The sequence below is a fragment of the Ciona robusta genome, chromosome 1 (assembly GCF_009617815.1).
Source record: "Ciona robusta chromosome 1, ASM961781v2".
In the NCBI taxonomy this organism is placed as follows: Eukaryota; Metazoa; Chordata; class Ascidiacea; order Phlebobranchia; family Cionidae; genus Ciona; species Ciona robusta.
Window position 1 is genome coordinate 13,322,606 of NC_143235.1, and position 13,225 is coordinate 13,335,830.

A 13,225-nucleotide genomic window follows, 5' to 3' on the forward strand; every position below is an offset into this window, starting at 1 on the left:
GTTTTAAACTGTATCTACAATTTAGATCTTTAAGAAATCCTATTTAAGTAAAGTGTTAATATAAACATGGCAAATGATGAATATGAATCCGGAATCAGACAAGCACTGGCTAATATGTCACTTGGAACAGATGATGTGGACACTGTTGTTAATGCATTTATAACTGTTGGTAAGTTTTCTTTGTTTCCATATAGGAATCGTTTAGTATTTTAAATGCTTAATTCTGTCTGCGGCCCAAAGGTTCTAGTGCTTACCCTGTGACAACAGGACACCAGGTTCAAAGCTCGATCCTGCTATCTTAATGAGCATTTATTCTTTGACAATACACATTAAATAACCACAGTTCACAAAGTTGTAAACATGATTATTGCATAAAGTGTACAAGATAGGACATCCGAGTTACAAATTGTTAAACTTGGCAACAACAATTTGAGTTACTTCAGGAGGCGCAGCCAAGGGGGTTTTAGGGGTTCCGTCTACCCTTTTAAATTTTTTTTTGTAAATTTAAACCGGCCTTTTCATTTTATTTTTTATTGAAATATCCCTTATTTTTTAGATTTGAAATCACTCCTTTATTTTTTCTGGCTGCGCTATTAATTACAGACTTAACAAAGCATTTTCTAACCAACATATTTTCCAGACACCAACCAGAACGGCTGCATCGAGAAGGAGGAAGTAGAAGACTTGTTTAGAGAGTCGGGTTTAAAACTTCCAAAGTATAAGATCCGTGATTTAATGAAGGAAGCTGATTTGGATCGAAACAATACCATCAGCCCAACAGAATTTGCCCGGGTAATGCATTGTATGCGTGAATAAATGAATAACATTTTTCCACAATGTTTTACATATCGTGTTTAAACAACTACCCTTTTGCTGTTGCTTCCTTTTTCTTTGTTGTTTCAATAACATGATTTCCGCTATCCTGTTCAAAGAGATAAACAAAAAATTAAGTTATAAACGATTAAACGTTTTCTTTTGACATTTTAGATCTATGCCCAGCTGACATCTGAAGAATATTCCCGTCAATTTAAAACTGCAATCACTACAAAGTCAAACTTGAAAAAATCAGAAATATCCAATGCGTCTGCTGAAGGGACTCAACATTCTTATTCGGAAGAAGAATGTGCTGCGTTCAACAAATGGATCACAAAGGTTTTAAATATGTTCATATTATGTTATATAGTACTGTGGGGCAACATGGGATAATGTTGACACTTAAATTCCATATTTTCTAAGCTTGTTTTAAACAATTAGGAACACTCTTTTTGAATTTTGGGGCTATGGTCATATATTTCTATAAATATTCTCCAAAAGGGAAGGGAAAATATAATGACAACATGTCCCATCTTACCCCACTGTACTATATTATGGTTATTTGCTAAACATACCCCATGTAATACTGATTTTTTTTTAAACTAATTATTTGATGAAAATGATTTAAATTAACTTTCAGTAAAAATTTAAAATTTAAAATTTTTTATACTTTAGCTTATTTTACAATTAAATTTTTTTTAGAATTTGAAAGACGATGATGATTGTAAAGATCGAGTGAAGAACATGCAAGCTAACGATTTCTTTAAACGGATGAAAGATGGAATCATTCTATGGTAGGATAAGATTGTTTAATGTCTTGGTGCAGTAGTTGGAACGCTTGCATTGTAATTAAAGGATACTTGAGAGTGCTACCATTGTGGGTGTGTGTACTTTTTTTTGAGTCATAACTTTTTTTTGAGTCATGCAGAAAGAATAACAAATTCAACCACACAGTTACATGATATGCAAGATATCTTGTATTATAGAAACAAAAAAATAAAACTGTCATTCATTTATTCAATTATTTTCGCATTTTGTTTGTGTAATCATTTAGTCGCAGTTTTTTTTTGTTTATGAGATCAATTGTTTTCAGATATAAAATACAAAAATTTAAATAAATATTTTATAATTACAGTAAGATGGTAAATCTTTCTCAACCAGACACCATTGATGAGAGAACAATAAATAAGAAAAACCTTAACATTTATCGAGAACAGGTATTTATATAACATGCTTAGTTAGAAATACAATTGTCTGTTATAAAGCATACATTGAACTCTCATAATCTCAGTCCAGTAAAAAGGTATATCTTTATATATACATTGTTTAAAAAAAACAATCATTTCGTTTTTATTACAATTACTAATATATATAATTGTTTTCATTCCACAACACGTTTAAATTACTTCACCATTAGTTTAAATTAAAAAAATCTTTAAAACAAATTATAATAAAAAATGAAAATGTAAGCAAATCGTGAAAAGGTTGTTTTAAACTTAAGGAAAATATCAATCTTGCCCTCAACTCTGCGTCTGCCATTGGATGCAACATTGTGAACATAGGAGCCGAGGATATTGTTCAAAAGAAAGAGCATCTCATCCTCGGTCTTTTATGGCAAGTCATCAGAATCGGACTTTTCAGAAAGATCGATTTGATTCACAACCCAGGTATAAATTAGGTTGTTTAAATTGTCAGCCATAAATAAAGACAAAAAAGTTACCAAAAACATAATCACCCACAAAGTCGCATAGTGGGAATGGAATTGGGTTGGCCAAATCGTCATGAATAATGCAAAAAAAAATAGTAACCTACGAAGATATCTGTGGTAACTTGTAAAAAGGAACGAGGTGTATGAAACATATCCTGTCTTTTCAATTAAAATATTTTTTAATCTTTGCTACCATAATTGAATAGACAGATAAAAGTTATTATTATTACTAATATTCTTTTTTAACCAGGTATTAGTGCTCTTCTGTTAGAAGGTGAAACATTGGATGACCTTAGGGCAATGTCACCTGAAGATCTCCTTTTAAGGTAGTGTAGCACCCATTTTTTTACATCTTATTAAAGTTTTTTGTTTTGGACAAAATCTTATTAAAAATTAATGTCGTATATAGTAAGGTTTATTTAAGGCTTGTCGCTGCTGCCGTTGTGGGCATTTGTATCCTTGGGGAAGAAAAAAACAATCACTTTAAAGTTATATACATGGTAACTCATACGCGGGCACGAGGTGTATGAAACAGAAAGCCCGTGTTATACTGACTGTCGCTTTCCCATCATGCGAGGATAAAGCAAGATACTTTTATTCATTAATGGGTTGTCTGAGTTATCAGCTATATAGAGAAAACATACGTGGTAATTTATAAGTTGGCATGTTTAAAACAAGACAAAGGTTAAACCAAGTTAACATCCCTTTATCCTTTCAGGTGGATGAATTATCATCTTCAACAATCTGACAAATACAAAGAGGCAACTGGAGGAAAAGTTATCACAAACTTCAGCGCAGACATTAAGGACTCCATTGCTTACACTTGTCTATTGGAGAGAATCCAACCAATTGATGAAGAGACACAACAATATGAACTGTCTCCACCAATTTGTGCCAAAATTGAAGTAAGAATTTATTGGAAACAACAGAGTTTTTTTACCCCTTTTTTAATGTTAATTTAAAAAATGTTGGTTTTAAAATTAACTTTCATTTACTTTAATATTAAATATAGTATGCCTGTTTTAATATTAACTTTACTTATTTAATTGTGAATCTGAATTACATTAACTTATGTGAATAACATTAAGGCAAAATCCAATACAGCCCGAATTTATGTATCCGTTCAAAAAATGATGGATTGTTTATTTTAATATTAACTTTTATTTAATTTAATGTGAAATATAATATGTCTATTTTAATTAAACGTATTTGAATTAAAATTTAGGCAAAATCCAACACGGCCAGAGCTGAATCCATGCTTGAAGATGCCGAGCGAATGAATTGCCGAGAGTTTGTGACCGCTAAAGACATTACCAAAGGAAATGCTAAACTCAACATGGCTTTCGTGGCAAACCTATTCAACACACACCCTGCCCTTACACCAAGAGACATGGAAGAGATAGAAGGTAAGGTTTACTGGGTTTAGTAAGTTAGCTAATCGAATTTATGGGGTGCCACAGTTATTCCTCCTTAATTGGCGCTCTTTTCCACATCTTTTTATTCGTAGCATGTTTAAGAAATCCAAAAACTAATATCAACTGTTGTTTTTCTGCCATGCGAGAATAAAGCAAGTTACATTCATTCATTCATATATTTACCACAAAGTTACATTTGTGGCAGCTCGTAAGCAGGCACGAGGTGTGTGAAACAGAACACCTGTGTTATAAAGACTGCTAAGCCCCGCCACGAAAGGGTTAATAAATTTGATTCATTTATTCTAATTTATGGGGTGCATCAGTCACTCTTTTTAACTGACTCTCTTTCCCACACCTTTTATCTGTAACGTGTTTAAACTACTTTCGTTTTGTTGTTGATTCCCTCATCTTTGTTCTTTAAACACCATGCTCTTGCTATCGTTTTTCGAAGAAACGAATACAAATTATGTTATTAGAATTTTTCATATTCTAAACTATCTCCACCCACAGAGGAAAAGAGAGAAGTGAAGACATATAGAAACTGGATGAACAGTTTGGGAGTTTCTCCTCGTGTCAACAAGTTCACCAGGTAAATAAGAACAACCTTTCTAGATTATTTATTTAACAACCTGCTTGTACTTATTGCTCATAACCATTAGTTTTAAAGCAACATATATTTAATTTACTGCTTTCGGCCAACTGAAACATGTTTTTACCTTCTCATTAAATTCAATTTCCTAAGTAGGTATTAATAAAAAAAAATAATAATAAATTTAAACCTGTTATTTTAAAAATGGGTGTCAATTTTTTCTATAAGGGTTGTCAATTACCAGTTATATTCACCCACACAATTACCAAATATTTTCACCCATACAGTTACATACTTGGTAACTCGTAATCGGGTACGAAGTGTATGAAACAGAGTATTCATGTTATAACAAATGTCATTACCCAGTCACATGAGAATAAATAAGTTACCGTTTTACATAATATTTACAATTTTTTAAACAGAACGCTCATGTTATAATGACCGTCAATACCCCACCCTTTAGAGATAAATACGTTACATTCATTCATAATCACAAAACATTTTACTATTATTTAGAGACTTAACTTCTGGACTTGTTCTGTTTCAACTATACGAGCAAGTTAAGCCAGGTTGCGTGGATTGGTCCAAGGTTGATAAAAAGTGCAAAGGTGAGAGTTATACAAAACAAGTCATGTTAATATATATGATAAGGTGGGGAAAGCAAAACCTTTAGCACATAATCATGAAGATACGGTTTTATAGTTCTTTGAATGTTTTTTTGTTTACTACTTGGTGTCCCATCTTCCTCCTAACTATTATAAGGGAATCAGTAAAAAAGAATATAAAAGTCTTTTAATATAATTGGTAATTTGTCCCTGTGTAAAAGTTTAATATTTGTTGGTTTTAAGTGTGAATTTATATAATAATAATAGTATTTAAATGATAATAAATATATATTTATAATTTACGACATTTATTAACTTATTGTAATTTTTCCATTATTTTAAATTATTTTCAACATATTTTAAATATTTAACCTTAAATTAAATTTTCAGGAAGATTTCAAAAACTGCAGAATCTTCAATATGCTGTTGAGGTTGCAAAACAACTTGGATTTGTGATTGTGGGGATTGAAGGGAATGATATTCTTGCAGAAAACGAAACATTGGTTCTTGCTGTTGTATGGCAGATTATGAGAGCGTAAGTTAATAGTTAGTGAGTATGATTGTGATATCATTGTGAATTATAAATGATCACTTTGTATGTTTTGTGACTTTTGAATGTTTTCAAAAAAGTTAATTTTGATGGGATACCTAAAGAGTAGTGTGGGGTAGTGGGACAATTTTAGCACATAATATCTAAACATACTTATCCTGTTTTAAACGGGAGTCTTGAAGTTACAGACTCCCGGTCTACGGGAGTCTCGAAGTTACAGTTTTAAAATTCTTTGGATGTTTTTGTTTATTACCAACAGCAAAAAGCGTTTGACTTTATAATCAATGAACAAATTCAAGAGAAACTTATAATTTCTTATGACTGGTGGAAACAACTTTATAATTTATTAAACAATTTTTACAGTTACACCTTCAAGATTCTTGAAACACTCAGTGAGGATGGAAAACCAGTTAAGGAACAAATTATTGTTGATTGGGTCAACCAAAAACTAAGCGATAGTGGGAAAGAAACACAGATTTCCAGCTTCAAGGTAAATAGTTCTACTTTTTGTATGAAATTTGTTTTGCATTTTTTAAATCATAAGTTGTTTTTAAATGCACACTACATTTATTCAATTAAATGGTTAGCGTGCCTGCTTGTGGACCACGGTTTATGGGTTGAAAGCTTAGCGCAGCTGTCATTGTGGGCGTATTTATCCTTGTGCGAGACACTTGGTGCTCTTTGCTACAACCCAGTGGTCACTAATGATTGTCCCATTGTCAGTTCTACAGTAAATAAAAAAAATACCCATTAATAAAAATGCTTATTCATTTAATATCTATATCATAATATTTTTTCTTATAATCTAAACTCATTACAGGATTCTGAGATCAAAAAATCCTTGGTAGTGATCGACCTTATCGATGCGATTGTCCCCGGTTCCATCAGATATGAAGTTGTTACAGCTGGGGAAACGGAAGAAGATCAATACAGCAATGCTAAGTAAGAATAAAAATAGGAATAGTATATATTTTTTTATGTAAAAAAATAATAAAAATAAATGCCTAAAAAAACTGTGTAATTTCACTCACTTTTAGGAAATTCCTAAAAAGGTCAAAATTACAAACTGTCACATTGTTTTTTTTTATAAAAAGTATTTGTTTTTTATAAAGAAAGTGTACAATTATATTGAAAATGTAAAAAATGTTATTAGGTCTTCATGACCAGCGAAGTGACAATGTTTTTTCAATTTGTTTCTTTGTGACAATGTTTTTTTCCAATTTTTTTATATTTAAAAACATTTTTAAATAGGCCTATAACATAAAAACATACATATGTGCATTTTTACATATAAAAAAAATATGTATCCGTTTTAACTAAAAATATTTTTATAAACCATTTATTACTCGATTACCAGATATGCTGTGTCTATGGCTCGAAAGATTGGCGCTCGTATCTACGCGTTACCCGATGACTTGGTTGAAGGCAAAGCTAAAATGGTGGCAACTATTTTTGCTTGTCTTATGGGACGTGGCATGAAAGAAGTCGAATAAGTTCTGTAGTCGTTACGGGAAAACCATCAAATTGTGGACCAAGCTGTTACACTACACTCTTGTTAATTAAAACATTGCGTTGGCATCATATTCTCCATGCACTTCTGTCAAATAGAATTTAAACGCTCCAATTATTTCATTTTAAACGTTCTAATTATTCTGCGTACACCATCGTGTACTTTCATACATTTTATCCACACTTATTTTATATATCTTATCTCTATTACATTTACCCGAGACAACTATTCTGATATACATACCAGCGTTTAAGCATGTTACATTCCGGTATTTTATAACCTGCAATTTCCTTAGCAAAAAAATCCAGATAAACACTGATTTATTGGAAATGCAATAACACAGTGATTTATTAATAGGTTTAACATATTCTCATATAGCACAGAGTTTGAATATTTCTGTCGCAAGTTTTGTGTACAATTTATATGCAGAATGTTATGTAGTGATCCTAATATATTCTCAATACAAAACATTGCCGTGCCTATCAAGGCTATATGTGCAGTATTTTTGGAATGGCAATAAAATAATTGTTATGTAAAAAAGTTGTCGCTTTTTTTTTGCAGAACTCCTTTGCTATAAATGTATATATGATACAATAGATCTTGTGCACATGAAAAAAATTGAAAAGTTTTAGTTACCCGTATATATTAGATCTAGTGCACATGAAAAAAATTGAAAAAATTTAGGTACTTTTATACATCAGATCTTGTGTACAAGGAAAAAAATGAACAATTTTTGATAGCCGTGTACATCAGATCTTGAGCACATAATATAAGTAAAAAAATTTAGGTACTCATATACATATCAGATCTTGTGTACATAAAAAAAATAAAAATTTTAGGTACCCGTATACATCAGACCTTGTGTACATGAAAAAAATTAAAAAATTTTAGTTACCCGTATATATTAGATCTTGTGTACATGAAAAAAATGAAAAATTTTAAGTACTCGTATACATCAGATCTAGTGTACATAAAAAAATGAAAAATTTTAGGTACCCGTATACATTAGATCTTGTGTACATGAAAAAAGTTAAAAATTTTAGGTACCCGTATACATTAGATCTTGTGTACATGAAAAACAGTTAAAAATTTTAGGAACCCGAATACATCAGATCTTGTGTACATGAAAAAAATTTAAAAATTTTAGGTACTTGAATACACCAGACCTTATGTACATGAAAAAAATTTAAAATTTTAGGTACCCGAATTCATCAGATCTTGTGTACATAAAAAAAATTTAAAAATTTTAGGTACCCATACACATCAGATCTTGTGTACATGAGAAAAAATTAAAAATTTTAGGTACCCGTATACATCAGATTTTGTGCACAATACATCAGATCTTGTGTACAAGAATGTGAATACATCAGATCTTGTGTACAAGAAAAAAAATGAATAATTTTATGTACTCGAATACACCAGATCTTATGTACATGAAAAAAATGAAAAATTTTAGGTACCCGCATGCATTAGATCTTGTGCACATGAAAAAATGAAAAAATTTTAGGTACCCGAATTCTTCAGATCTTGTGTACAAGAAAAAAATGAAAAAATTTTAGGTACCCGTATACATCAGATCTTGTGTACATAAAAAAAATAAAATTTTTAGGTACCCATATACATCAGATCTTGTGTACATGAAAAAAATGAAAAAATTTTAGGTACCTGTATACATCAGATTTTGTGTACATGAAAAAAATTTAAAAATTTTAGGTACCCGTATATATTAGATCTAGTGTACATGAAAAAAAATGAAAAATTTTAGGTACCCGTATACATCAGATCTTGTGTACATAAAAAAATGAAAAATTTTAGGTACTCGTATACATCAGATCTTGTGTACATGAAAAAAAGTTAAAAATTTTAGGTACCCGTATACATCAGATTTTGTGTACATAAAAAAAATTTAAAAAATTTAGGTACACGAATACATCAGATCTTGTGTACATGAAAAAAGTTAAAAATTTTAGGTACCCGAATACATCACATTTAGTGTACAAGAAAAAAAGGTAAAAATTTTAGGTACCCGTATACATCAGATCTTGTGTACATGAAAAAAAATGAAAAATTTTAGGTACCCATACACATCCGATCTTGTATACAAAAAAAGAGAAAAATTTTAGGTACCCGTATACATCAGATCTTGTGTACATGAAAAAAAAGAAAAATTTTAGGTACTCGTTTACATCAGATCTTGTGTACATAAAAAAATGAAAAATTTTAGGTACTCGTATACATCAGATCTTGTGTACATGTGAAAAATTGAAAAATTTTAGGTACCCGAATACATCAGATCTTGTGTACAAGAAAAAATTAAAAAATTTTAGGTACTTTTATACATCAGATCTTGTGTACAGAAAAAAAAATTTACAAATTTTGGGACCGGTATACATCAGATCTTGTGTACATAAAAAAATGAAAAAAATTTAGGTACCCGAATACATCAGATCTTATGTACAAGAAAAAAAGTTAAAAACTTTAGGTACCCGAATACATCAGATCTTGTGTACAAGAAAAGAGGTAAAAATTTTAGGTACCCATATACATCAGATCTTGTGTACAAGAAAAAAGTTAAAAACTTTAGGTACCCGAATACATCAGATCTTGTGTACAAGAAAAAAAGGTAAAAATTTTAGGTACCCATATACATCAAATCTTGTTTACATAAAAAAAAATTGTGAAGACCCAAATACATCAGATTTTGTGTACATGAAAAAAATTGAAAAATTTTAGGTACCTATATACACCAGATCTTGTGTACAGGAAAGAAATTTAAAAGTTTTGAACACCTGTATACATCAGATCTTGTGTACATAAAAAAAAATAAAAAATTTTAGGTACCTGTATACATTAGATCTTGTGTACATAAAAAAATGAAAAACTTTTAGGTACCCGAATACATCAGATTTTGTGTACAAGAAAAAAAGGTAAAAATTTTAGGTACCCATATACATCAGATCTTGTGTACATAAAAAAAAAATTGTGAAGACCCATATACATCAGATTTTGTGTACATGAAAAAAAATGAAAAATTTTAGGTACTTGAATACATCAGATCTTGTGTACATAAAAAAAATAAAAATTTTAGGTACCCGTTTACATCAGATCTTGTGTACATAAAAAAAATAAAATTTTTAGGTACACGAATACATCAGATCTTGTGTACATGAAAAAAGTTAAAAATTTTAGGTACCCGAATACATCACATTTAGTGTACAAGAAAAAAAGGTAAAAATTTTAGGTACCCGTATACATCAGATCTTGTGTACATGAAAAAAAATGAAAAATTTTAGGTACCCATACACATCCGATCTTGTATACAAAAAAAGAGAAAAATTTTAGGTACCCGTATACATCAGATCTTGTGTACATGAAAAAAAAGAAAAATTTTAGGTACTCGTTTACATCAGATCTTGTGTACATAAAAAAATGAAAAATTTTAGGTACTCGTATACATCAGATCTTGTGTACATGTGAAAAATTGAAAAATTTTAGGTACCCGAATACATCAGATCTTGTGTACAAGAAAAAATTAAAAAATTTTAGGTACTTTTATACATCAGATCTTGTGTACAGAAAAAAAAAATTACAAATTTTGGGACCCGTATACATCAGATCTTGTGTACATAAAAAAATGAAAAAAATTTAGGTACCCGAATACATCAGATCTTATGTACAAGAAAAAAAGTTAAAAACTTTAGGTACCCGAATACATCAGATCTTGTGTACAAGAAAAGAGGTAAAAATTTTAGGTACCCATATACATCAGATCTTGTGTACAAGAAAAAAGTTAAAAACTTTAGGTACCCGAATACATCAGATCTTGTGTACAAGAAAAAAAGGTAAAAATTTTAGGTACCCATATACATCAGATCTTGTTTACATAAAAAAAAATTGTGAAGACCCAAATACATCAGATTTTGTGTACATGAAAAAAATTGAAAAATTTTAGGTACCTATATACACCAGATCTTGTGTACAGGAAAGAAATTTAAAAGTTTTGAACACCTGTATACATCAGATCTTGTGTACATAAAAAAAAATAAAAAATTTTAGGTACCTGTATACATTAGATCTTGTGTACATAAAAAAATGAAAAACTTTTAGGTACCCGAATACATCAGATTTTGTGTACAAGAAAAAAAGGTAAAAATTTTAGGTACCCATATACATCAGATCTTGTGTACATAAAAAAAAAATTGTGAAGACCCATATACATCAGATTTTGTGTACATGAAAAAAAATGAAAAATTTTAGGTACTTGAATACATCAGATCTTGTGTACATAAAAAAAATAAAAATTTTAGGTACCCGTTTACATCAGATCTTGTGTACATAAAAAAAATAAAATTTTTAGGTACCCATACACATCAGATCTTGTGTACATGAAAAAAATGAAAAAATTTTAGGTACCTGTATACATCAGATTTTGTGTACATGAAAAAAATTTAAAAATTTTAGGTACTCGTATATATTAGATCTAGTGTACATGAAAAAATGAAAAACTTTTAGGTACCCGTATACATTAGATCTTGTGTACATAAAAAAAATTAAAAAATTTTAGGTACCCATACACATCAGATCTTGTGTACATGAAAAAAAAGAAAAATTTTAGGTACTCGTTTACATCAGATCTTGTGTACATAAAAAAATGAAAAACTTTTAGGTACCCGTATACATCAGATCTTGTGTACATGAAAAAAATTTAAAACTTTTAGGGACTTGTATACATCAGATCTTGTGTACATAAAAAATTTTAGGTACCCATATACATCAGATCTTGTGTACAGGAAAGAAATTTAAAAGTTTTGAGTACCTGTATACATCAGATCTTGTTTACATAAAAAAAAATTTGTGAAGACCCAAATACATCAGATTTTGTGTACATGAAAAAAAATAATTTTTTTTTGATATCCAGGAACATCAGATCATGTGAACAAGAAAAAAAGTTCAAAATTTTAGGTACCCGTATACATCAGATCTTGTGCACATAAACAAATAAAATTTTAGGTTCCCATATACATCAGATTTTGTGTACATGAAAAAAATTAAAAAATTTTAGGTACCTGTATACATTAGATCTTGTGTACATGAAAAAAATGAAAAAAATTTTAGGTAGCTGTATACATCAGATTTTGTGTACATGAAAAAAAATATTTTTTTTTTGATAGCCAGGAACATCAGATCATGTGAACATGAAAAAAAGTTAAAAATTTTAGGTACCCGTATACATCAGATCTTGTGCACATGAAAAAAAATTAAAAATTGTGGGACCGCTATACATCAGATCTTGTGTACATGCAAAAAAATTAAAAATTTTAGGTACCCGAATACATCAGATCTTGTGTACATGAAAAAATTGAACAATTTTAGGTACCTGTATACATCAGATCTTGTGTACATAAAAAAATGAAAAATTTTAGGTACCCGTATACATCAGATCTTGTGTACAAGAAAAAAATGAAAATTTTAGGTACTCGTATGCATCAGATCTTGTGTACATAATAAAATGAAAAATTTTAGGTACCTGTATACATCAGATCTTGTGTACATTAAAAAAAATTACAAATTTTGGGACCGGTATACATCAGATCTTGTGAACATGAATAAAAATGAAAAATTTTAGGTACTCGTATACATCAGATCTTGTGTACATGAAAAAATTGAACAATTTTAGGTACCTGTATACATCAGATCTTGTGTACATAAAAAAATGAAAAATTTTAGGTACCCGTATACATCAGATCTTGTGTACATGAAAAAAATTGAACAATTTTAGGTACCTTTATACATCAGATCTTGTGTACAGAAAAAAAATTTACAAATTTTGGGACCCGTATACATCAGATCTTGTGAACATGAATAAAAATGAAAAATTTTAGGTACCCGAATACATCAGATCTTGTGTACATGAAAAAAATGAAAAATTTTAGGTACTCGTATACATCAGATCTTGTGTACATGTAAAAAAATGAAAAATTTTAGGTACCTGTATACATCAGATCTTGTGTACATGAAAAAAATTGAACAATTTT

At 29.7% G+C, this 13,225-nt stretch overlaps 1 protein-coding gene across 1 annotated transcript; it reads left to right on the top strand.

The window, feature by feature from the left end:
* Positions 1-7,730, top strand: LOC149743465 (plastin-3-like). The gene is made up of 15 exons (XM_089878145.1): positions 1-169; positions 641-792; positions 988-1,152; positions 1,516-1,607; positions 1,949-2,030; positions 2,315-2,480; positions 2,772-2,847; positions 3,240-3,426; positions 3,747-3,927; positions 4,447-4,525; positions 5,042-5,133; positions 5,521-5,665; positions 6,044-6,170; positions 6,501-6,622; positions 7,038-7,730. The coding sequence occupies exons 1-15, from the start codon at positions 67-69 to the stop codon at positions 7,171-7,173; spliced, it is 1,905 nt and encodes a 634-aa protein (XP_089734271.1). The 5' UTR covers positions 1-66; the 3' UTR covers positions 7,174-7,730.
* The last annotated feature ends 5,495 nt before the right edge of the window (positions 7,731-13,225 follow it).

What these genes read in the sequence shown, in the direction of transcription:
- LOC149743465 (XM_089878145.1), top strand. Translation starts at nt 67, where the DNA reads ATGGCAAATGATGAATATGAATCCGGAATCAGACAAGCACTGGCTAAT. An exon ending in GCCCAACAGAATTTGCCCGG is followed by an intron (nt 793 to 987) that starts GTAATGCATTGT and finishes TTGACATTTTAG; the next exon opens with ATCTATGCCCAGCTGACATC. An exon ending in AGACATGGAAGAGATAGAAG is followed by an intron (nt 3,928 to 4,446) that starts GTAAGGTTTACT and finishes CTCCACCCACAG; the next exon opens with AGGAAAAGAGAGAAGTGAAG.